Genomic DNA, 26117 nt, shown 5'->3' on the forward strand with positions numbered 1-26117 from the left:
TTATATGGAACTATGAGGCATTTTGTGTTCTTGTTGCTTTTAATTCTCATTACAACAAATAGATATTATTCCTACATGACTAGAGTAGAATCATAAAGGAGCATGCTTTTAGGTGAGATGGTGGAGAAGTCAGGTGCTTTCTGCAGATTGTGGAGCTGGAGGAGGCTTCCCATACAACTTCATTCAGTCCTCAACCCAGTGGTCCTTAGTGGCACCAGAAGAGTGCTTTGTCCATGGAAGACCATAGGATAGTCTTTCACTAAGTGAAGAACAACAACAAAAAAATCACAGGGCAATAAAATAATGTCTGTGATTCATTTGTTATATGGATCAACATGATAAGAATATAAACATGAAATTAGTTTATTTTCCTTTTCAGATATGCAATGCTTCCATGGATGTATCTGATGTCCAGAATCTTTTCAAGTCCAGATGTGGCTTTTATCTCCTACATCTCCTTGAATTTCATCTTTGGCCTATGTACCATGCTGATGACCACCATGCCCAAGCTCCTGGCCATCATCTCCAAAGCTCAGGTCAGTGACAGTGTTTCCTTTTAAAAGTTTGAATGAGAGGAGAATGGGGTTGTGTATTAGTTAACTTCCCAACTCCATGACAGATGGGAATCTATGTCCCCTCTCTGCTCTATGACTAAATAGTTGACATAAACAAAAGAGGAAAGATTTACTTTAGCTTATAGTTTTAGAGATTTCAGCCCATAATCTTTGTTTTTATAATTTGGGGCCCAGGGTAAAGGCAGAACATCATGATGGTGGGAGCAAGTGGAGGAGGAGGAGGCTGCTGACCTCACTGTAGACAGGAAGTAGAGAGTTAAGGAGGACTGGGGACCAGATACAACCTTCAAAGGCACATCCCCTAAGGAGCTAATTCTCATACCTAGGCTCTGCTTCATAAAGTTTCTAGAACTTCCGCAAACTAAAGGTTCAACACATATGAGCCATATACAGATGCGCAATAATTCTGTTGTTTTGACTACTGGAATTCAGTGGACATGCAGAAGTATCCATTCTTAAAATGGAAAGAAAATTGATTCTAATTAATAACAAACTTCCAGGGGAGCTATGACTCAAAGTGGTAGCGTTCAAGCCTTGAGAAAAAGAACTCAGGGACAGTGCCCAGGCCCTGAGTTCAAGCCCACAACCACCACTATCAACAACAACAAAAGATGATAACTTCCATAATTTTTTAGAAGGCAAGTCCAGGCTTTGTGACAAACTGAGAAAAATAAAGGTACAATTCCTACTGAGATGGTTTGGTAATGGAACTACTGATAGGTGCTGGAATAGTGAATGCAGTAAAATGTGCCCTGTTTACAAATCATCCTATACTGGGTTGGATACTTCAATATAGAATGAACCAGAACTGTTTACCATGCTCTTGAACCAAACACACCTGGAGAATGATTTGATGTGTTCCACCCTTTTGCCTGAAGCTTTTGGAAAGAGTTCAGGAATTCAGTTTAATGTCTTTCCAAAAGTTCAAGAAGAGGATTTCTCCAAGCTGGTGTTGCTTGGCCAGCAAGCATTTTCCTATCTGTAATAGGTCATTCCCATCTATAATTGGAGTTCTCTGAACACAAGGTGTGGATCATCTTTCTCCCAATGGTGAGACTTTTTGTTATGTTTAGAAGGATGTAGGTGGAGTTACAAATCACTATCACTAAGCTGAACACAAGTAGCTTATGCCTATAATTCTAGCCATGCAGAAGGCGGAGATTTGAGAATTACAGTTTGAAATCAGCTCTGGCATACTTTTATCTCCAATTAACCAGAAATGGAAGCATGATGATTTTAATATTCTCTGCATGATAGAGGGCCAACTGTGAGTGAAAAAGTTGAGTGAGAGCAGGAAGCCCTGAGTCCATGCTTCAGTTTAGGCACAAAAGAAAATAAGAAACAAAAATAACAACAAACCACAGATTCTATTTCTTTGTATTCTTGGACTTGTGTGGCTATACTCCTTTCATAGGTGTAGATTTCTCATTACCTCTGTGTTCTTATATCTCGTTTCTGTGTTCATGCTTGTACAGAGACATCATGAACTCCTTAATATGAGATATACTGATACCATTAGTGCATCATTTCACTAATTATCAGTTCCTCAGCTAAAACGTACAAGATTCTCCTCTTGCTATATCCTCAGTAATAATAGAAAACCCTTTTATGTGGTCCATTAATTAATATAGGGATATAGTTGTATATAAAATGAAATAAATAAACACTTCTGATTGAAATGTATAACTAGTGAAAGTTAAGGAAAAGCTAAGGGAAGATTAAATGAAGCTCTGGCACTTTCTTCTGTCTATAAGTAAAAGACAACAAATCACATAATGAAAGATGCTTGAAAACTATTATTTAAAATTTCTATTGTACCTCAAACAAAATTATCTAGACTACACTTAACCTAGTGTTTGAACTTCACATTGTAATGCAAAAATATATACATTGTCTAGTAAGAAATAGAATTAATGGTTCTGCAATTTTAATATTTAATACTTATGATATAATACATATACTTGTGTTTTATATGCTCAGATTATGGTGATTCCTCTACCTGGAAATATGATTACTCATTTTAGACCAATTATATAGTTTGAACAAAAGGAAAAGGACTTTAAAGTATAAGTCTAAATCATCATGGTCTTTCCAGGGCTTGTGTTGGTAATTCTGAATAATGTCTCCTTTTTGGGCTAATTGTTTTTAGAGTAGCTATATCTCAGGTCAGTAGACTAACATCCCCCCAAAGCTGTATTTCTTAGTGGAATCACCTTGGCCTTGAAACAAAAAGGGTTGACTTAAGTCCTTGCTCTTCCAGTGTGGCTTGAGCCATAGTGCCACTTCTGGCTTTCTTGAGCAGTTTATGGGAGATAAGAGTATCACAGGGACTTTTCCTTTTTTCCAAGGCTGGCTTTGAACCACAATGCTCAGATCTCAACCTAATTGGTTTATTGGGCTTGGAGGGGCTTAGTTTTTTGAGTTCTCTGAAGATGACAGATATTAGGCCTTTGTCTGTTGCTGTGCTGGTAAAGATCCTTTCCCATATGGTTGGCTGTCTTTCTAGTTTGGTGGCTATGTCCTTAGCTGTGCAGAAACTTTTTAATTTGTAGTAGTCCCATTTGTCGAGTCTCTCTCCTAATTGTTGTGCCCCTTGGACTATATTCAGGAAGTTCCTTCCTGTGCCTATAAGTTCTAGTGTCTTTCCTACTCTGTCCTTCAGTAGTTTCAAGGATTCAGGTCTGATATTGAGGTCCTTGATCCATTTTGAGTTGATCTTGGTGCATGGTGATAGGCTTGGGTCTACTTTGAGTTTTTTGCATATGGCTCCCCAGTTCTCCCAGCACCAGTAGTTGAAAAGGCTATGTTTATTCCATTGTATGTCTTTAGCTCCTTTGTCGAATAACAGCTGACTGTAAGAGTGCGGTTTTATTTCTGGATCTTCAATTCTAATCCATTGATCTTCCGGTCTGTTTTTATACCAATACCAGGCTGTTTTTGTTATGATGGCCCTATAGTAGAGCTTGAAGTCTGGTATTGTGATACCTCCTGCACTGCTTTTTTTTGCCTAGAATTGCTTTGGCTATTCTAGGTCTTTTGCTGTTCCATATGAATTTATGGATTGCTTTCTCTATTTCAGTGAAGAATGTAACTGGGATTTTTATAGGGATTGCATTAAATTTGTATAACAATTTGGGCAATATGGCCATTTTCACTATATTGATTCTGCCTACCTGTTGGGGTCCAGCCTTTGGACTTGATGGGGGATGGGCATTGGGAGCGCTCCTGAGACACCGCCCTTCTCCCAGCCCTGGGGAATGCAGAAGCAGGCCACAATTCTCTGGGTTCGGAACCAGAAGAACCAGCTTTGCGAACAGCCCTCAAACTTTCTCGCCAGCCCATGCACCCCCAGTCTCTCCCTGGCCTGGCGCTTTCCGAGTGACGTTAGCTCATGAGGGGGTCATATGGCAAGCTTGTAGCCTATCATCAGCGTCCTGGCCAATAGCCTTCTCTCCTCCCCTCCTACCATATTAGTCCTTGCCCCCACCTTAATAAATCCGATTGGTCCCGAAGCGTCTCCGATGTCCGCGTACGCCTGGCTTTCTTCACGGGTAAGAAGGGAGGTAATGCGATCTCGTTCGGCCGCGTGCATCTGAGGTCTATGCTGAGCCTCCCACTCCACCCAGGCTTTACCTGCGGGTCGGGTGACTAGGGGAGAGGGTGAGAAAGGGAGCTGTGAGAAGCGTAGCAGAGCCTTGATCCTTGCGCCAGGGGAGGCGACCTGAGCCCGACACCTACCCATGAGCATGGGAGGTCTTTCCATCTCCTTGTGTCTTCTTTGATTTCCCTTATTAGATTTTTATAGTTCTCATTAAATAGGTACATCATGTCCTTGGTTAGGTTGATCCCTAGGTACTTTATTCTTTTTTTTGGCTACTGTAAATGGAATTGTTTCCATAATTTCCTTTTCTGCTTGTACAATGCTGGTGTACAGAAAAGCTGCTGACTTTTGTGGATTGATTTTGTATCCTGCTACTTTGCTAAATTGGTTTATTAGGTGTAGGAGTTTGGGGACTGAGTTTTTTGGGTCCTTCAGATATAAGATCATGTCGTCTGCGAATAAGGATAGCTTGATTTCTTCCTTGCCGGTGTGGATTCCTTTGATGTCCTCCTCTTGCCTTATTGCTATGGCTAGGGATTCCAGCACTATGTTGAAAAGAAGTGGGGAGAGTGGGCATCCTTGTCTTGTACCTGAGTTTAGGGGGAATGATTTAAGTTTCTCTCCATTTAATATGATGTTAACAGTTGGTCTGTTGTATATGGCTTTTATTGTTTTGAGGAATGTTCCATCTATTCCTGTTCTCTCCAGAACTTTTAATAAGTATGGATGTTGTATTTTGTCAAAGGCTTTTTGGACATTGACTGAGATAACAATGTGATTCTTGATTTTAGTTCTGTTTATGTGGTGAATTACATTGATTGATTTACGGATGTTGAGCCATCCTTGTGACTGTGGGATGAAGCCTACTTGGTCACGATGTATAATTTTCTTGATCAGTTTCTGGATCCTGTTAGCTAATATTTTATTGAGGAGCTTTGTGTCTGTGTTCATTAGTGATATTGGTCTGTAGTTCTCTTTTTTTGTTGAGTCTTTGCCTGGCTTGGGAATGAGTTTGGGACTTCTTCCTCTGTTTCTATTTCACGGAAAAATTTGAGGAGTATTGGTATTAACTCCTCACTATACAATTATAGAATTATAGAATTCGTTGGTGAATCCATCTGGGCCTGGGCTTTTCTTTGTTGGGAGGTTCTTGATTACCCCCTGTATCTCGCTGTAAGTTATTGGTTTATTTAGCTGATTTATTTCTACTTGGTTCAGTTTGGGCAGTTTATACTTCTTTAAGAATTGATCCACTTCTGTCAAATTTTTGTTTTTTAGTGAGTAGAGGTTCTGGAAATAGTTCCTTATGATTGTTTGAATATCGTGTGTACTTGTTATAATTTTTCCGGTGGAGTCCCTGATTTTATGTATATGAGTCTCTTCTTTTTTTTTGTAAGTCTTGTGAGTGGTCTGTCAATTTTATTTATTTTCTCAAAGAATCAGCTTTTAGTTTTATTTGTTTGTTGAATGGTCTTTCTATTTTCAATCATATTTATCTCTTCATTAATCTTTGTGATCTCTCTCCTCCTAGTCATTTTAGGTTCGATCATTTCTTGTTTCTCCAGTTGTTTTAGTTTCATCGTGAGGTTATTCACCTGCTCTGCTTCCATTCTTTTAATGTGAGTGCTGAGGGCAATGATCTTGCCCCTCAGTACTGCCTTAGCTGTGTCCCATAGGTTTCTTTGTGATGTATTTTCATTGTCATTGTGGCTTATGAATTTGTTGATTTCATCTTCAATTTGGTCTGTGGCCCAAGTGTTGGATAACAGTGTGGGGTTTAGCCTCCAAGAATGTGTATAGTCTCTGTGGTAACCGTTGTTATTGAGGGTTACCTTTAATCCACTGTGGTCAGATATAATACATGGGAAGATGTCAATGCTTTTGTATTTGCTGAGGTTCTTTGTGTGGGCTATGACATGGTCTATTTTGGAATATGATCCATGGGCTGCTGAGAAGAAGGTGTATTGGGTCTCTGTAGGGTCGAAGATTCTGTATAGATCTGTAAGATCCATTTGGGATATGGTGTTACTTAGGTCCTCAGCTCCTTTGCTAATCCTCTGGGTGTTGGATCTGTCTCTTGGAGAGAGTGGGGTATTAAAGTCACCCACTATGATAGTGTTTGGGTCTATCTTGTTCTGTAGTTTTGTGAGAATTTGCTTGACATATGTAGGGCCTCTTTTGTTTGGTGAGTATACATTTATCACCGTGATGTCTTGATTCTGGATTTTTCCTTGTATTAAAATGTAGTGACCTCCTTTGTCTTTTTGAGTCGATTTTAATGAGAAGTCCAGCTTGTCTGAGATCAGGATGGCTACTCCTGCCATTTTGGTAAGGTGGGTCTCTTGTAGACAACAGATGGCAACTTTTTGTTTGCGGATCCATTCTGCCAGTCTGCTCTTCTTTATCGGAGAGTTTATACCATTTATATTCAAAGAGATCAAGGATAAGAATGTTTTTTCTCCTTCCATTTTCTTGTTGGGCTGTTTTTCCTCTTTTTTTTTTTTTTGTCTTTAGTGAGCTGCTCTTTTTGTTGGGCTCTGGCTATTGTAGTTTCTTTCTGTTTCTGTCTGTGTGTCCTGTACGATTTCTGTTGGGTGGGATTCCCCTCTTAGAATTCGCTGTAGGGCTGGTTTTTTATTCACATACTCCTTTAGATCCTCTTTGCTATGGAAAGATCTGGTTTTCCCCTCAAATATGAACTCCAGCTTTGCTGGATATTTTATTCTAGGTTGGCAGTTGTTAGCCTGTAGAACTTGGATGGTGTTCTTCCATTCTTTTCGTGCGTGGTAGGTTTGTGTGGAGAGGTCTGCTGTTATTTGGATCCTCTTTCCATTGTAATAAATTTCTTTCTTCACTTTGGCTGCATTCAAAATTTGCTCTTTATTCTTGAGATCTGAAGTCTTGAATATTATGTGCCTTGGCATGGCTTTTCTGGGGTCTGGTCTGCCAGCTGTCCTATAGGCTTCGGTTACCTGGATGGGGTCCCTTGTGAGATTGGGGAAGTTTTCTGCAATAACTTTATTGAAAATATGTTGAAGCCCTCTGCTCTGGTATTCGGCTCCTTCTTCTATTCCAATTATGCGCAGATTATATCTCTTGTCTTTGTCCACTAGCTCCTGGATTAGTCTGCCCTGGAGCTTTACCGTTTCTTGGAGTATGGTAATTTTCTGGTTCTTATCGGCTGCATTATTGTCCAAGAGAGAGATTCTGACTTCCATATAGTCAATTCTTTGTGCTGTGGATTCAATTGCGGAGTTTATGGATGTCAGAGAGCTATTTATGGTTGCCAGATCAGCTCTGATCGTGGAAATTTCTTCCTTTAAAGAGTTGTATTTTAAATCTATTTTTTTCATGCATTTCACTTCTCAGGATGTTAAGGTCTTCTTTAACGGAGGTTTGCACTGTATCCATTTTTTCTTCCATTTCTTTATTGGCTTCCTGGATGTCCTTTGAGACTTCTACTCTAAACTCCTGGAATTGTTTTCTGATTTCGTTTCTGAAGCTTTCTATCATTTCTGCTAACATGGCCTCAGTTGTTTTTCTATTCTCTATCTCCCCTTCAGTCGTGCTGCTTTTTGGAGCTGGCGAGTTGGCTTGCCCTTTGACGAAACTCGTTATATTTCTTTGTGATTTATGCATCTGGAGATCTGTGGGTGGCTTCCCTGGTTTGGCTTTGTGCTGGTTCCCGCTGGTCCATCAGTGGGAGACTTGTCTGTGTCCTGGCTCTGGGTTTGAGCCTGGCTGTTGATCCTTACTGCCCAATGGGTGAGCGTGACCATCTGGATTGTTGCCGGGGTGGTCACACTCCCTGCTCTTGGGGATGGGTAGGTTCTGTGTCTTTCTCTGTGGGATAGTGTCCTGCCGCTGTGTTGTGCTGACCCTAGCGTGCCCCTGGTGGGGGTTTGCTGGTTGCTGATTCAGCGTGGTGTGGAGGCTTTTCTCTTCTTTGGTTCTTTTTTCCACTCTGTATCCTGGTCAGAGGAGCTCACCTCTCAGGCGGTTTGCCCTCCTGTGTGGACCGCTCCAGGGCCGGTGGTGTTGAGGGGCGGCCCACCCACTTGTGTGAAATGCGCCAAACTGAGTGGGTGCCGCCGCTGGGGGGCTCTGCCCACCAGTGCGGGGCACGCCTACCAGAGCGAGCCCTGGGTTGTTGGGGTGTGCTTGCGCCCTCCCATGAGTCCCCTGTGGGGGGCGGTATGTGTGGGCCCCAGTGGGATCAAGTATCCAGGTGCGGGTTAGCGCCCACAGACTGCGCCTCTGCTGTGAGAGGGGTGCGTGATCGGGCCCAGGTGTCCCTGTTGCGCTGGTATTGCCCACCAGCTCGCCGGTGACTTTTGTTGAAAAAGTCCGCAAGGCCCAGGTGCCTCAGGTGGGGCTTCCAATGCCTGCTGGTCCCCGGGCCCCTGTTGGGAAGGGGGCGTGGCTGGTGGGGCCGGTTCAGGCTCCTCTGCTGCCTTGGCCCTACTTCGCCCCTCCCCTGCTGGCTCCTGTATCTTCCCAGAGTCTGAAGGGACCTTTTGCAGCCTGATTTGGGGGTTCTTTTTTCCCTCAGGTGGGGAGGGGGAGGGAGGGAGTTCCAGCTTCTCTGCAGGGCTTGGGTCTCTGACAGCTGGTCTCCCGTTGGGGGAGGGGGCAATGGGGAACTCACTGGTCCTGGATTGTGTGTGTGTGTTTCCCGCGCCGCCATTGGCCCTTTGGGGGTGGGGTGCTGGGGTGTGGCGAATGGTCATTTGGTGGTGGCGGCCCCAGCTCTCCCCTTTTGCACCGTTCGGTTCCCCTGCCGCTCACGTCTGATCCTGGCCGTGTGGTCCCGAACTTCCCATCACCGCCTTCTGTCTCAGTCTGTGCTCCCGCTGGGGTCCGTGGAATCCCACTGTCTGGACTCTGCGCTCCTGGCGTGACTTTTCGGCAGTCGGTCTGCTGTTCACTGGGTCCCCTTTCCCAGCCTGGCCCTGTTCAGGCCAGGGTCGGTGGGTGGGGGGAGGGTACCCTGGAGATTCTCCAGCTCCATGCAAGTTATAGCCTCTTCTTTTTTTGTTCCTTTTCGTTTCCTGCATTTCTCCACTGCTTCCGGCTGCTGGTTTTTCTGGGTTCTTGATGGGGTGTTGGGTGCTGGAGTTCCCAGCTCGCTCCTCAGTTGGAGCAAGTTGGGGTGCCTCCCTATTGTGGCGGCACCATCTTCCTCTCTCCTCTTTCTTTCTTTCTTTCTTTCTTTCTTTCTTTCTTTCTTTCTTTCTTTTTCTTTCTTTCTCTCTCTCTCTCTTTCATTATTTTATGCTTACTTACTTATTTCCTTACTTACTTTTGAGGGTACTGCAGTTTAACTCAGGGCCCCCCACTTGCTAGGCAAGGACTCTATTAGTTGAGCTATTCCATCAAAATTTTTATATTTTTTTGTTTTAATTTTTACTGTAAAGGTGAAACACACAGGGGTTACAGTTACATAAGTCAGGTAATGAGTGCATTTCCTTTTGATCAGTATCACCCCTTCCTTTTTTCTCTCCCAGGTTTTTCCCTCCCTATTCTCCCACCCAATCCCCACCCCAAGTTGTGTAGTTTATTTCCAACATAGGTCTAGTGGGCTTCACTGCTGAATTGGTTCACCCTTTGTCCACCATTTCTGTGTTTCCTTCCCCTCCCCAACTCAGATAAACTTATATATGAGACAAATGGTACAGAAATCAAATACAGTGACAAAAGGGAATGAACTAAAGATAAAAGGGGAAAAAAGAACTTCAAACAGTACAATAAAAAAATCTCTTGCCAGGCGCTGGTGTCTCAAACCTGTAATCCTAGCTACTCAGGAGGTTGAGTATCATGGGTTCAAAGTCAGCCTTGGGCAGGAAAGTCTGTGAAACTCTAATCTCCAATCAATCACCAGAAAACCAGAAGTGGCGCTGTGGCTCAAGTGGTAGAGTGCTAGCCTTGAGCACAAAGAAGCTCAGGGACAGTGCCCAGGCCTAGAGTTCAAGCCCCATGACCGAACAACAACAACCAAAACCCCAAACAAACAAAAACCTAACAGCAACAACAAAAACACCTCTTGTTCTCACTTCTTGGAGTTCATTTCCCTAAGCTTTTTTATTTTTTATTTTTTGGTTGATTGTGGGGCTTAAACTTTTTGCCTGGACCCTGTCCCTTTCAGCTCAAGGCTAGCACTGGACTACTTCAACCATAGTACCACTTCTCGTTTTCTGGTGGTTCATTGGAGATAAGAGCCTCATGAACTTTCCTTCCCAGGCTGACATTGAACTGAGATCCTTAGATCTCCTGAGTAGCTAGGGTTACAGGAGTGAGCCACAGGTGCCCGGCACTAAGCATCATTTTATATGATCATATGCACATAGTTATTGAGCCCTTGTGCCCTTGTGATCTTCTCCCAAGAATATCCTCCTTTGTTCTGAATGTGTGAGTTTTTAGGCTGCTGTTTAATCATGTCCAAGTGTAATTATTTGTCTTTTACTAACCATTGGGTGTACTTGTAGATTTATAGGCACCTTCTAATTATGACAAATGAGGGAAACCATGCAGACTATGGTTCTTTGGCTTAATTTGCTTAATATAATTTTTCCAAGTCTTTTTATTTCCTTATAAATAGGGCAATATCACTATAGTTATTTTTTAAGCGGGTCCTTCCTTCCTTCCTTCCTTCCTTCCTTCCTTCCTTCCTTCCTTCTTTTCTTCTTTCCTTCCTTTCTTCCCTCCCTCCTGACTTCCTGCCTGCCTGCCTTTCTCTCTCTCTCTCTTCTTTCCCTTCTCTCCTTTTTTACCTTCTTTTTTCTCTGTCTCTCTCTATTGTTCTCTTGACTTCTTATTTCTTGGGCCAGTTTGGACCAAAAACTTCCTATCAGTTTCAATATTCCTGAAATATCAGCTGGTTGGTGGAAATGGGTTTTGGTGCTTATGTGGCCTCAAATCATGATCCTCCCAATCTATGCCTCCAGAATATCTGGGATTAGAGCCACATACCACTATACTCATCCTAAACTGGGAATTTTGTATGTTACTTAAATACTCACAATCACAATTCCTCATACTACTAAAATACAAAAGCAAGATGGTATACACAATTCCATTCCAAGGGAAGAAAAGGAAAAGAGCTTCACTACAAGCTAAATATAATAGAATCTTAGATGTCAAGAACAGTCCTCTTTGGTCTGATGGCTGTTTATTGAGTTTATTGGGGTCACTGAGAATTGGGATAGGAAAGACAGAATATACATGCAAGCAAGGACAAAAAAATAATTGTGCATAGATGTCATGAAAACAGGGACTGGTTTTTATTTAAATTTATTTCTTTAACTATGCAGAACTTGCAGAACATCTACAATGTGCTCAAGTGGGTATTTACTATTTTCCCTCAATTCTGCCTGGGACAAGGACTGCTAGAACTCTGCTACAATCAGATCAAATATGACCTGACCCACAACTTTGGCATTGATTCCTATGCGAGTCCCTTTGAGATGAACTTCCTGGGCTGGATCTATGTGGTACTGGCCTTGCAGGGAACATTTCTCCTCCTCCTAAGGATCCTGCTGCACTGGGACCTGTTGTGGCAGCCAAGGTATGTTCTGTATGGCTCATTCAGGTCAATCATTTGAATAAAAAGGAGAGGAAAATCCATCCTGCAGGTTGCAAGATAAGAAATGGATCTGACCAGAATTATGCATGGTACCACTAAATGAGGTTTTTACATTTCCTTCTTTATTTTGATTAATGTGAGTCACCAAATTCCCTAGAGAGGAGAATTTCAAAAGATAAGGTGCCAACCTGTGAGATAATCTTCACAATTATTTAGTTGTATCAGTGTATTTTCCACTTTGAAATTGCACATTTCTTTTCCCTCTGGCTTTGTAGCACCTCAGGTGAATTTGGTTGATACCATAAAATAATTTGTTTTTATGACTAGCTCCCGGTGGCAGGAAGTTACGAAAATTCAGTACAGAACACATCATGTCATTGCCAGATTCTATTCCTTCTTTTGCTGGTTTCTTAACTTAATTGAGGAAGCAATTGTCTGCTGTGCGGGGTAATTGTAAATGTGTAGATGTGTGTGCACCTGCTATCACTTACACCTACCATGAATAGTATTTAAGATAGCTTTGCACAGATGTCTAAAATATTTCCAGACTTAATCTGTAAAATCTAAGAAGAAAAATAATCTATTTGGTGTAGAGTCCACAATGATGTATCTCTCTGCCCACAGCAAATCTACTGATTTGCCTGTGAACTTTGGTAAAAGAAGGGTTTTTTTTCTATCTATCTATCTATCTATCTATCTATCTATCTATCTATCTATCTATCTATCTATCTATCTATCTGTGTGTGTGTGTGTGTGTGTGTGTGTGTGTGTATGTGTGTGTGTGTACTGGGTTTGACTTGATATCCTGCTGCCAGGAGTTTTCAGTTGAGCCAAATCCCTAGCAAAAAGAATGATTTTACAGGGAGAAAATTTTAAGACCCTCTCACTGAAGAACCTATTAAAGATGTAAGGACACATTATTAATCTTTTACAATTATTCCTTTACAGTTTTTTTCTTTTCTGTCATTTCATGACATGCTTTCATTTCATAACTTTTAAGCTGCAAAAAGAGAAACCCATTTTGAATGCAAATCCCAAAAGTCTTTTGCATTTGGCCATAATTATTCTGAGACTCTGTAGATAACCAGTAGCTTACCAAATTCAGGTAAGAGTTCCGAGTGCCTTTCGAACATAATTGGTTCTGTGATATCCCTTAATGGTTCAATCTACTTTAAAACATGTAACATGGAACCCCCTCTGGCACATTTCAGGTTATGCTTGCGTCCTGCAGTATCAAAAGACTTCAATAAAAATTCTTCCTTTATTACCTTTACTTTATAGGGCATGCTAGTTGGACTGGATTTGGAGTAATGTTTTTGATATCACAGTAGTCATTTCTGCTGCATATCAATGTAAAAAATAGAAACTTAGCTTAGCTTAGACACCAGTTGGCTAGTGCTCCTTTAGGATTACTGTTACAGTGATCATGAGACCCAGTTCAAGACAGATTAATAATAATTGCTTATGTGCATCTGACCATACAAAACAATATTTATCTAAATAAACTCCAGGAAATGGAAAAATGTTTTTTTTTTCCTTTGTTGGTGAGTTTTTCCTTTTGCCTGGTTTGTAAGTTTATCTTATTGTGTGGGAAGGGGGAGGGGCGGGGTGGTCATAGAAAGGTGGGAAAAAGGGTGAACAAATGCAGTAGTGATACTCACCAGACATTATGTTGAAAATGAACTATATAATTTGTGGGTAAGGACAGGAGGAAAAAACTGGGAGAGAGCCGAGGAAGAAGTGACACTGTTTAAAAACAAAAGTACTCATTTCCTGACTTAGTAACTCTAATCTCTGTGTATGTTACCTTTACAAAAACAACTATATATACATATACATATACATATGTGTGTATACATACACACATATATAGATATATATTTCCATCTGGGCATGGTATATGCCTGTAATTCTTGCTACTTACAAGGCTGAGATTTGGAGGATGTGGTTTCAAGGCAGAACAAGAAGAAAAAATTTCTAAACTCAGGCAGCAAAAAAACAGCCAGTAGAATGGCTCAAGTTATAGAACATAAGTGGTGAGGCCCTGAGTTGAAACCCTAGTATAGCACCCTTTGCAAAATGGCTCATTCCACATTTCTTAGCAACACTCTCTAAGTCTGACAAGCTATGTTCAGTAAAGCTCTCCCTAACCCTTCCTTCCACACCACTTGGAGGACTGTGCCTCCCATCTTCTCTGCTTGTCTTTCTTTGTTTCCAGCACACCTCTCTCCCTTGTTGCTTCCCTGATGGAATTCTTAGTTTCCCACTGCTAATTGTTTCTTAATGAGAGCATAACTACAGTATCTACATGGTAATTATCTTTACCTGATGATAAACTCATTCCTGCAGAAAAATTATAGTAGTCTCAGTTGAATCTTGGAAGAGAATAGGAAAACTCAGCCTCATGCATGGGATCAGAGACTGCCTTCCCCATTCGAGCAGCATGGAAGTTACCAGCACTTGAGGCTAGAGGATTGTGGGGCCCACTTCACAGTTGTCCTTCTCTCATGTGCTGGCGCCAACCTGATGTCTTGTGTTGTTGGCTTCTAGTTTGCGAAGAATCCAGGTCTCTATTAGCATCCTAGTCATGTCCCAGTGCCACCTAGGTCAGGTCATTTTGGGAAGTTTCACCTGTTTCATCTTCTCATTTCTGGAGAAGAGATGTTCTCAATAACCTTGTGCTGACTGAGTCACAACAGCCAGGAAAGTTGTGCTGATATTAGGTATGATGATAATTGGGGAAGTCTGCTACATCTACAACCAATCTAGATCCTTTTTCTATAGGATAGATGGTATTTATTGTGATTTTTGGTGGGAGGATGGCTGAGTGGCATATGGCTGAGCAGAGATGGGTGTGCTAGGATCATGGATTGCTGGGAAAGGCCTCAACAAGAAGTAATCTCAGTGATACATTCTTCATCCACCAGAATGAATTGAAGAAATTCAAACAGATCTCTCTCTCTCTCTCTCTTTCTCTCTCTTTCTCTCTCTCTTTTGCTGAGTTTCTTGCTGGAGCCCTGAGATAAGAAACTCTGGGTTGAGACTCAGGAGCTATGTATAGGCATCCAAGTTAATTTGCATGGAGAAAAGAATCTTGGGTGTGGGATGCTGTAGGGATGGAGGAGAGGAGGACACAAATACATGATCTGTTAGAATGAAAAAGGACATTGGAAAGGCCAGCCTGGGGTGGAGGGCCATCTGAGAAAGTATAAATACTGTAAAGCAGAAAAATACAAAATATGATGGATTTGTACAAATTGGTGACACTCCTGTAGCCCTTCTTAGATTAATGAATTAAATATTGATAATACCATTGGCACCCCGATCACAGTCTGTCAACATGCATCCTCTGGGGACATGTCTTTTTTTAAACTCAGTTGGTTTATTTCTATACTTTCAAATGTGATGTCAACAATATCCTGTGAAATATACTTCTGAGCATCTAGTTATCTTATTTGTGATGTTTATGAAATAATTTTTTTTGAAAATCAGATGGTGACTTCAGATATAGAAAACTAATACACTGAAAGAAGGTAGGGCAAATGAGGGTAATGCTATGTCTTTGAATTTTAATACTTATTTATTTTGACATAAATTAAAATTTTCAAAAGATTGCAAAAGATTTATCTTCTTTTCCCAACTCCCTCCATGATAATGTGATTTTTTTTCACAATATGCATATAAAAACAAAGTAGTGGATATTGGTATACTACTTACTCAGGAGTAGTTATTTAATCTTTAAGACAATGTGGGTTAAAGGGGAAATTAAATTTAATGGAAAGTTACAATATACCAGATTAGCCAGGTGCTGGTGGTTCGTACATGTATCCTTAGCTATTCAGGAGGCTGAGCTGTCAGGATTATAGTTTAAAGCCAACCCAGGCAAGAAATCTCATGATTCTCTTATGCCTAATTAACCAGCAAAAAGCCAGAAATGAAGTTGTGGCTCAGGTGGCAGAGGGCTACCTTTGAGTGAAAAAAGCTAAGGGACAGTATCCAGAATGTGTTTGAGCCCTAGTACTAGTACCAAAAGAAAAAAAATCACACACCAGACTAAAAGTCATAATAAGGAGTGTATAGCTTAGATTTAGAGTAGACTGGTAGATGCTAATTTACTACCTTATAGAAGACTTGTGTGGAATGCTGATTGACTACCTAATTCTTGTAGGTAGTCCAATTTATACTATAAGCTTATGTATATTTGTGTATTTTATATGATCTTTTATTAAATGAACCATTTAATAAACGTACCTTTAAAATTGATACTTATGATGTGATGATTTTTTTTCTTACATCTAGTGTAAGGTCCCAACTGACCTTGTTCTTCATGGAATCAAAAACATCTTTACTAACTTGTATATTTCCTTTAAACTAGAAAATGAAAATTGGCTCTTGCTGCTTTTCAAGATGGCAAGATTGAGGTGTTCTACAAGGAGCTGATATGCATAGATCCAAGGGCTCTGTTTCTTTCCTCTTAGCTCTCTTGAATACAGTATGATTTCTTAGGTGTCAATTGATCCTCTTTATTTTCCCAGGGGTCACACTGTCCTTGAACATACTGTGAAGTTTTCAAAGGATAGAGATGTGGAAAAAGAGCAAATGAGAGTATTCGAAGGAAGGACCAGTGGAGACATCCTTGTATTATGCAACCTTAGTAAGAGTTACAGAAGCTTTTGCAAGAAGGTGACTGCTGTGGAAGATGTTACAGTGGGAATACCCAAAGGAGAGGTAAAGAAGTTTTTAGCTTTAGTTTTGCTCTATTGTTAACCTATGTAACACCTAGAATGGATTTGCTTGTAGTAGTTTCAGAATGTCTACAATTATGCTTAAAAGCATCCTTCTCACAACGTTACAAAAGCTGTAACTTCTTCGCATAGTCAGAGTCACCACTTAATTGACAGCATTTTTTGTTCCAATTTTTCTTTTGTCAGTTGGTCCTGGGACTTGAGCTCAGGACATGGGCACTGCCACTGAGCTCTTTTGCTCAAGACTAGTGCTCTACCTGTTATGGGGTTTGAGTGAGGGGACTCCCCATCCCTCCAAGAGTCCACCACTCAGACAGTCTCAAGCAAAAAGATGAATGTATTGGGGAAGTTCCAGATGGATCAATCCCAGGTTTCAGAAAAACATATAACACAAAATAGGACGTAGACACAGAGACTTACTTCTGGAAGATTTCTAAATAATTCCTGCAGGCCACACACACTATCAGGAAACAGGCTAGAGAGGGAGGAAAGAACAAAAACGATACCAACAAACCAATTCATCTCTGATGGAGAGCTGACTTGGGATGCCATGGGGATGAGAGATGAGCCAGGACACAGGACACAGGACATGAACATGGAGACATGTGTCATGGCATAATGGGGTCTGAACTGGCCTGACCGGGTCAGGTCAGGGGGGCTGGGTCACAGGAAGCTCCCAGTTCCAAGCACTTGACAGACAGGTTCAGTAACCTATAGGCTATGTGCCCACCCCTGTCTCCTGGGATTCAGGAACACCCATTACCTGGGGATGGACTTCCCTTCCTGTAGGAATCCAGGCACACCCAAAAGACAAGATGAGTATAACTTGCCATGTGGCCAGATCTGACCTCCATATTACACTACCACTTTGAGCCTCAGCACCACTCTGGATTTTGAGTAATTGATTGGAGATAAGAATCTCACGGGGACTTTTCTGCCCAGGCTGGCTTCAAACAAAGATTCTCAGATCTCACCCTGCTGAGTAGCTAGTATTACAGGCATGATCCCTGGCACCCAGCTCTTTCAGAACGTGTGTGTGTGTGTGTGTGTGTGTGTGTGTGTGTGTGTGTGTGTGTGCCTATACTGGAGCTTGAACTCAGGGCCTTACACTCTTGCTTGGCTTCTATGCTCAAGGCTAACATTCTATCACCTGAATTACACCTCCATCTCCTGTTTAACATTTTTTTCTGTTTCATAATTTTGAAAGTATCAGTTGTTGTGGATTTTTAAGTTTTATTTGTGCTGTAAGATGATGTTTCACTAGATATAAACTATATGTAAATATGTATTTATATATAAATTTTAAATATTTATATGTATGTCTATTATTGACTTATAAATTTATACATATAAATATATAGACATAAAAATAATATATTTAAATAAATAAACATAAAATGTGTGTAACTACACCAACAACAATATATAGAAATATAACTATATATAATTATGTATTTATATATACTATATATAAAATATATTTTACATATACATAGCATATATATACTATGAATAGTACATATAAATACATAGTTACATATATCTGTGTATATACATATATTTATAGAAATATATAATTAAGTTAATTATATATTTAGCATATATATAATTATATATATTTAGTTAATTAAAGAAATTCTTCCTCTTACTCAAGCATGTTTGCTTTGCGTGCCCAGTTTGGTCCATTCAATATTCAGTAATATGCTGCTTTGGCAAGTTAAATACTCATAGTCACAGCAGGGGACATTTCTTATGAGCAGGGCATTAATTCTAGTAGAAATCTTTAATTAGAACTGACAGAAGCCATATAAATTGTTCTTGATTTGTACTTAATGCACAAAGGGAAATCAACCTTGGAAATGATTACATTTAATTAACTGAGAAAAAAGAGCACCTTGATGTGTATTGTTCCAAGCTCCTGAGAAATTCAAAGTAAGCTATATTGTTTTCTGACTGAAAGTCACACCCTCTCTGTGAGTTGAGCTTGTGTCCCACACATGATCATCCTGAAATGAAGGAAAGCCCAGAAAACCCATCTCAAGCACTTGAGGAGTTTCCATATGCTCACAACCATGATTTCTAGTAGAAAATAGCAAGATATTAAGGACATATTTGTTTTTGTGGCTATATTTCTGCTGCTTTTAATTGTGTAACTGTATTTGTCTCATGAAAAATTTCACCTCTGTTTCAAAGTCAACATCAATATTAATTTTGTCATTATTTTTCTGTGGTAGTTTTAAACTATGGAGTAAGAGAAAAACCTGAATTTTATGTATCTGGGATGCCATTTAATTTTTTTTTTTTTTTTTGCCAGTCCTGGGAGTTGGACTCAGGGCCTGAGTACTGTCCCTGGCTTCTTTTTGCTCAAGACTAGCACTCTACCACTTGAGCCACAGCACCACTTCCTGCTTTTTATGTTTATGTGGTGCTGAGGAATTGAACCCAGGGCTTCACGCATGTGAGGCAAGCACTCTACCGCTAAGCCATATCCTCAACCTTAAATTTGGTTTTTATATTAGTCAGTTTCCATTTAATGTAAGGAAACACTGGGGACAATCCAATTGTGAAGAGGAAATATTGTAGATTTGGTAGTTTCCCCTTATGACTCATTGGCCCCCACTGCTTTGGTTGCACAGTATGTTGTGTCATAGAAACCATGTCAGGAGTGTGTAGCAGAGCAAACTGTTCACTTCAGGACTAGTGCTAAAATGAGAGTGAAAGAGGTCCTATTTCAATATCCCCTTCAGTATCCCTCTCTATATTCCCAGTGACCTGAAACTTCCGAGTAGGTCTCATTCTCTAAAGGTTTCACCATCTCTCATTCCTGCCATGACTTAGGGACCTACCAGCCTTCAACACTTGGGCCTTTGAAACACATTAGTGACTGAGTGTGCGCAATCTCTCTAATCATTTATATGAGCATCACTATTAATAGTCCAGATGGGAAGTGCTTTGTTAGAGCCTATGAAAAAATAAAGAAATGACTGAAATAATTAGTTAAGAGACAAAAGATCATAACTATACATTGTGCTGTATAGCAGCATAAGCATTGCCTCCCATCAAGACAAGATTATAACTCATATACATGGTATTGTCCTGGGTGCTTTATGTGTAGAGAAGGTACCAGAAGGAAGAAGGCAAATGTGTGAGGAGAGCATTTTGACAAACGTGGGGGTATGGTGGAGCCCTGAAACTGAGAACATAATTTTGATAGGGTGTTGGTGGTGTATCTTGATATGCCCAACTCAGGTATAACAAATCTGACAACAGAGTGAGATAGATCCATTTCTTGGATACTGGGTAAAATCCAGAGCAACTGGGAAAAACATGGTGATTGAAGTATATGGCCAGCATAATATCCCGAGACACAAACAAGGTTATGTGATTGGAGGCAGACTCCATAAAGGACCACTCTCTAGGATACAAAGAGACAGGAAGCCAGTTTATACCAGCAGACAGCAGCACCTAGACTTCAGAAAGTGAGCATCATCACAGAAGATTGCAAGAATCATTGACTTGGAATCTTGCAAAATACATGCAAGACAGACACGAAGCTTAGAAATGGGAGCGAAGTCATCTTTTACATGGAATAGAAGACAAGATTAAACCAAGAATAAATGGTCAGAATACAGAATTAAAAGCAATTAGGCTCTGTGTTGGAAAATTTTACCACCAATTCAATAGAAAAGGAAGAAACCAATTGCTATACACACACACACTCAAACACACACGTGTGTGTATATATGTATATATATATATATATACAGATGGAAGGTTCAAGATAGAATATTTTTAGAAAGTAATTTAAAATGTTCAAAAAGGGAAGCATCAGGAAAATTATGTGACTTTTAAAGACTATATAATTTTCTGCTTAATTTGAGGTACTTGACAGTTCTCATTCTGCTCAGTTTTCCATACATGGATTTATCTGTAAATTAATGCTAACATTTTCATACTCAAATTCCATGATGTCTCTGAAAATATCTTTTAATCCTTCAAGTGCCATAGAATATGTAGAATCCATAAAATCACATTGTACAATAATGTGAGGTTCAAACTGTGCTTAATTCCATAGACCAATGATAGTCTCTCAAAGTTGATTCAGCTGAAGTGTTGTTTCTAAAGTCGCTTTGGGTATATTAACATGTTCCATTTAACTTTATTTTTTTTTCCCTTTAGTGTTTTGGGCTCCTCGGGGTGAATGGAGCTGGAAAGAGCACTATGTTTAAAATGTTGAATGGTGAAATTCCTCCGAGCTCAGGACATGCTGTCATCCGGACGCCCCTGGGGTATGATCTAAGCTTTATTACTTTCTTACCAAATAAGCTAAAAAGCCCAGAGAGTCCCCAGAATGCCTTAACATCTATGGAGTAAAGATTAGAAACACCATTTTCCTCCAGATTTTCCTTCTAGTTGCTCCTTCCTTCCTTTTTTTTTTTTTTTTTTTTTTGTTGTTGTTGTTGGGCATGGGGCATGGGGCATGCACTCAGGGCCTGGGTGCTGTCACTGAGTTCTTTTGCTCAAGGCTAGCACTCTACCACTTTGAGCCACAACTCCACTTTTGGTTTTTTGAGTGGTTAATTGAAGATAAGATTTTCATGGGGATTTTCCTGTCTGGGCTGGCTTTGTATGGTGATCCTCAGATCTCATCTATCTGAGTAGTTGGGATTAAAGGCGTGAGCCATGGGTGACTGGCTAGTTGCCTATTCTTAAAGAGCAATGAATAGTACTCAACTCTTGTTAACTATATGCCCAAAAGGTATTGTGATAAAATCATTGAAAACACCAAAATGCGTCTGTGATGTTTTGTATATAACTCAAGTGAGTGGGAAATAGAAGCCCAGCTCTTTTTCTTTGTCTGTTAGGCAGAGTTTCAAGTGTGATTATGAGGGGTCAGATGGTAACCTTCCTTTTACCACTTAGACCTCACCTTTCTAGTAGTTATGGCTTACTTGGGACTAGAAACAGTGTTCACCTTAAAAGCCTCATGTCATATGTAGGGGAGTCAAAAAAACACTGTTGCCCTTTGTTTTCTACACAAGTACGTACAGTGGCTGCCTGATCCCAGCCATGGAGATCAGGTACACCCAAGGTTATCCCTGCACAGCCCTATTGACTATACCTCCTCTCCTGATTCCCTGCAGGCAATCTATGGCAACAACTATTGCTGTCTTTGGGCAGAGAATAGATCGAAGCTTATCAGTTGTTGGTTTATGCCAGTGGATGAAAGCAAAATTCAGAACTAATGAGGTTTAGTATAGAAGTAGAATGCATGGGTTTAGTGAATATTTAAGGTTCATGTGTATAAATCTTGTGCATTATCTTGCCATTCTGAAAGAAAATCACATTAGCAATTGAATCATTCTGTGCTGTCCTGCCTGTAATTTTTTCCTTATAATAACAAAAGTGAGAAGTCAGGTATTTTTGTTGACTATCTACATACTACACATTTTCTCCTCACTGGCTTCTTTATTGACAAGTGCATATGGACCAAAGATTAAGAACTTTGAAAAGGATGAAAAATATACAGTTTACTTTTTCATTGCCCAGACTGATTTTCTCTTTTATTATTCCATTTCATCATTTGTAAAATAATTGGAAAATGAAATTCAAATAGCTGCTCTTGAAAGTATGAATACATTTGCATCCACATAATGGTCGGCAAGTCCCTTATTATGCTACATATCTGTGTAATTGGTTTAATTATAACTAAATCACACTTGCATTAATTATATTTTTAACCTTGATTATTTGTAATGTTAATTGCACATTGGTATTCAAGGATTTAAATAGGCAATTAGAAGCACAATGGAATTTTTAACTACTTAGAGTGTTGGAATATACCTTCCTGCCCATGCAGCTCATAACTGATTACTAAGTAATTGAGACACATGGATTCAGTCATTCATTATATTAAGTTTCATTTTGTTTCTTCTCTGAGGTTATATTATATAAAACAGTGGCCTTTGTGATTTTCTGCTTAAGAATGTATATCATCTCTGTTTTTTTATCTTACCAATTATTTTACAATACTAGTTATCTTTCATTACATATTAAGAACTGGAGAAAGATCAATGGAAAGATAAGGGACTTGCTCTTAACATCTTTTAAATAGAAGCATAGGAAAAATCATATCTAAGGCAAAGATACTTTACTTAACCAAATGTACTTTGCTATATGAAATCATTTTACATTCTTGAAATTCTGTGTGTTAAACCTAAGCCATGAAAATGTGCTAAACAAACTGTTCAAAAACTATAAAAGGAATAAGACAATAATAAGAAAGACTTTAACTATTTACCTTTATTGTCTAATGCTTAAATAAGTATAACATATATGAAGTATATGATAACAAGGAATAACATATATATGAACAGATTCTAAATAAAACTCCTCATGCCTATTTGTGAGGTATGAGAGCAATCCCCATCAAAACGAACTGCAAGGAATACACTTGCCTCATTATTGAGCCTTTGCAGAGAAGAAAGAGTGGAGGCAAGTTGGGAAAAACAATATTTAAGAATTAGTAGTTAAGAATTTCCTGGTGGTGATAAAACAGGCTTCCTTAGCCTGAAGAACTATTATACTTCTCTCACATAAGAAAGATTTATACTTAGGCACAATGTGGTAGAACAGAATATGCCAAATAAGAACTCTGCAAAGATAAGTGGAAAAAAATAAAGTTTGCAATAATGGAGTTAAAAAAATAATGCTAGGCTTAAAAAACTGTAGCCACAAGCCACTTATAATATTGAAAAATTACATTGAAATATATTAAAAATAAACTTGCTGGATGCAATAACATAATCCTATAATCTCTGCTACTCTGCTAGATCGGAATGTTGGATAACAGTTCAAAGTTGGCTTGAGTAAACAACCTGTGTAAAAGGTCAGAGAGAAATAATCATCTCAACAAAAAAGCCAAGCATAGTGGCCCACCCAACTCATCCCAATACACGAGAAGCATGAGTAGGAGAATTGAAGTTCAGGCCAAATGTCTAAGGATGGGGAACAGGAGATCAAATATGAAAAATAGGGTCTAGGGACATAACTCAAGTCCTGGTCTCTCAAACAAAGGAACTGAGTTCAAATCTCAGAACAGCCTTTAAACAAACAAATCAATAAAATAATACACATTTAGTTTGTTTTTTATACATTTTATTATTATCTTTAAGTAGTTGTACAAAAGAGGTGCCTTTAACAAAGCATTTTATGAATGCAATGCATCTTGATCAACATCATCCCCATCAACATTCTCACCACACGTTGACTTACCCCTTCCCTTACTTTTCTTAATTTTGTGGTATATATAATGAATTCTTGACTTCATTCTACTTTTTTTCCCCTCTTCATTCATCTTCCCCTCTCCCCTTTGTTCCACACCCCTGCTTACATATACCAGTGTATTTCCTGGTGTTGATTTTATTTTTTGGGGGGGTGTTATACCTACTCTTCAAAAAATAATACTATTTGAGCTCTCCATAGAATCCATTATACTTCCCTGAAACCATTTGAAACCACTTGCGTAATGCACATTGTGTTTATTTGTAGATTTGTAGCTCCATTCTATCCACTCCAGTGAAGAAAACTCTGGAAACAGCTTAGGAGCACACCATGGTTTCTTCCTTTGTAGGCAACACAACCATAGAACACTTTCATTATTGGTGGCCATGGATGAATGTGACCGTGCCAAATTAAGTGGGAAGCTAACTTCTTGGCAAGACATATAAACAGTATATAATGAAATAATACTGTGAATGGAAAGGCATTGATAGGTCAGACACTTTTATATCTAGATGGAGAATTGCAATTCTTATTTGTTCCTTTTTTTCAAATCTTGCAAAATGGTAATGTATTAGTTCATGGTGCAATTCAATAAACAAAACTGTACATTTTTTTAAGACATTAGCCTTTCTTTTCATATATTAGACTACTATTTTGGGAGTGTGCATTTTTTTAATGTATGAGCTGGGATGGACATTATATATATTTTTGATGTTGGTTTCCTCATTTTGTAAGTGACTACTATTGTAGAATTCATGTAAGTGTTAACTGTTAGCTGAAGAACTCCATCAAAACACCGAGCTTTATAGGTAAAGCACTTAGTACTTTATATACAAATTATGTTACCTTATATAAACCAAGGCAGTACCAATATAAAAAGTACATAAAACCCATTTATGGCTTAAAAAGGAATTTATCTTCCTTTAGCATGGATCACATATTAGAAGAATTTAAATGATGACGTCTCCCATATGCCATTTTATATTAAATGACAGGTTAACAATACTTAATATAGATTTAGGAAAGAAATGAAGAAAGTCCTTGACTATTTTAAACATAAGTGATTTCCACTTTTTTAGTTTCAGCATTGAAAATTTCTGCCTATCTACATGTCTGTGAAATACAAGGCATCAGTAATTATTTTCTTCTGTGCATATACTTATATAGAGGAACATTCCTGTAATTTCAGTGACATTATAGTTTCTCATTCATTTCACTGTTTCTAGATATATATGTTATCAGACTTTTTTAGTACTTCTGTACAGTGTTCATATCACCTGTGTTATATTCCACTGAATATAATATAAAATTTATACCCCAAAATAATAATAAAATAATAAACAAATAAATAATAACAAATCGACACCAGCATGTACTGAATAATTTCTCTGTTATGTAGTTAAGATTCTCATGTGAATTTTCCTGTAGTGGATTATAGAACTCCTACTTGAAGTCTCTTAATGCAAGCTAGGCAATGGTTGTGCTTATTCTATGGCCTAGAAGGTAGAGGAAGCATCAGCAAAAGGCATCTGTATTTGCTATAGGAATTGAAGGCACTGGGCCACGGCAGATCGTAATTATACAATGTGTTCCTCATTGAAGTGGCATTCAGTTCAGATCCTTGTTTGTCACATCTGCTAATGAATTGTCTTGGGTGATTTTTTTCAGTCAACCAAGATATCTTTGCTATCTTTTCAAAACCGGCAACTTTAATGTGGAAATAGGACTCTCTCTCTCTTTTTCTCTCCGTGTGTGTGTGTGTGTGTGTGTGTGTGTGTGTGTTCTAATAGAACATATCTTGTGTGTATGAAAACTTGCTGACATTCCATAGGTAATATGTAGTTTAATCTGTTATCCACCACCCCCCCCTCCCGGAACTTTATCCTATACTAATTATTATCTTCCTCTACTCTTATTCTGATGTGCCAGAATAATTAAATCATCTTGGGTAATCTATTGTATTACAAAGTGGCATTAGAAAAATTGTAAAAGTCCCCTGGCAGAGAAATACCCTCAGCATTTTGTTAATTAGGAGATAATGTTCACTGAAGTGGAATATTGGAGGGAATTGCTTCCTTTCCAAAGCATTTAGATACAAAAGCCAATTTGAATGCTGGGCTCATTGTAGCCCTAGAAACTATTTTCTCTAAGGCCCTTCCAACATAGAACTCTATTTTCCGTAATGAATAGAGTAAGCTTCTGGGGATGGGAGATGATAAATCACTAATGTGAGACACTCTTTGTCTAAAGAATTTTAAATGCCAAAAGTAATCTCAAAGATTGTATATTGCAATACATGAGAGTTCAAGTGAAGATTTGTACTTATCAAA

At 39.2% G+C, this 26117-nt stretch overlaps 1 protein-coding gene across 4 annotated transcripts in view; it reads left to right on the forward strand.

Annotated features, from left to right (window-relative positions):
* Abca13 (ATP binding cassette subfamily A member 13) overlaps nt 1–26117 on the forward strand; it is a 403566-nt gene that overhangs the window by 282143 nt on the left and 95306 nt on the right. For all 4 annotated transcript variants that reach the window (XM_048339554.1, XM_048339551.1, XM_048339552.1 and 1 more), the window contains 4 exons: nt 380–536; nt 11487–11740; nt 16294–16486; nt 20683–20792. In XM_048339554.1, coding sequence (XP_048195511.1) covers nt 380–536; nt 11487–11740; nt 16294–16486; nt 20683–20792 — 714 coding nt within the window. The remainder of the gene's footprint in view (nt 1–379; nt 537–11486; nt 11741–16293; nt 16487–20682; nt 20793–26117) is intronic.

This window comes from Perognathus longimembris, chromosome 2, assembly GCF_023159225.1.
Source record: "Perognathus longimembris pacificus isolate PPM17 chromosome 2, ASM2315922v1, whole genome shotgun sequence".
Classification (NCBI taxonomy): domain Eukaryota; kingdom Metazoa; phylum Chordata; class Mammalia; order Rodentia; family Heteromyidae; genus Perognathus; species Perognathus longimembris.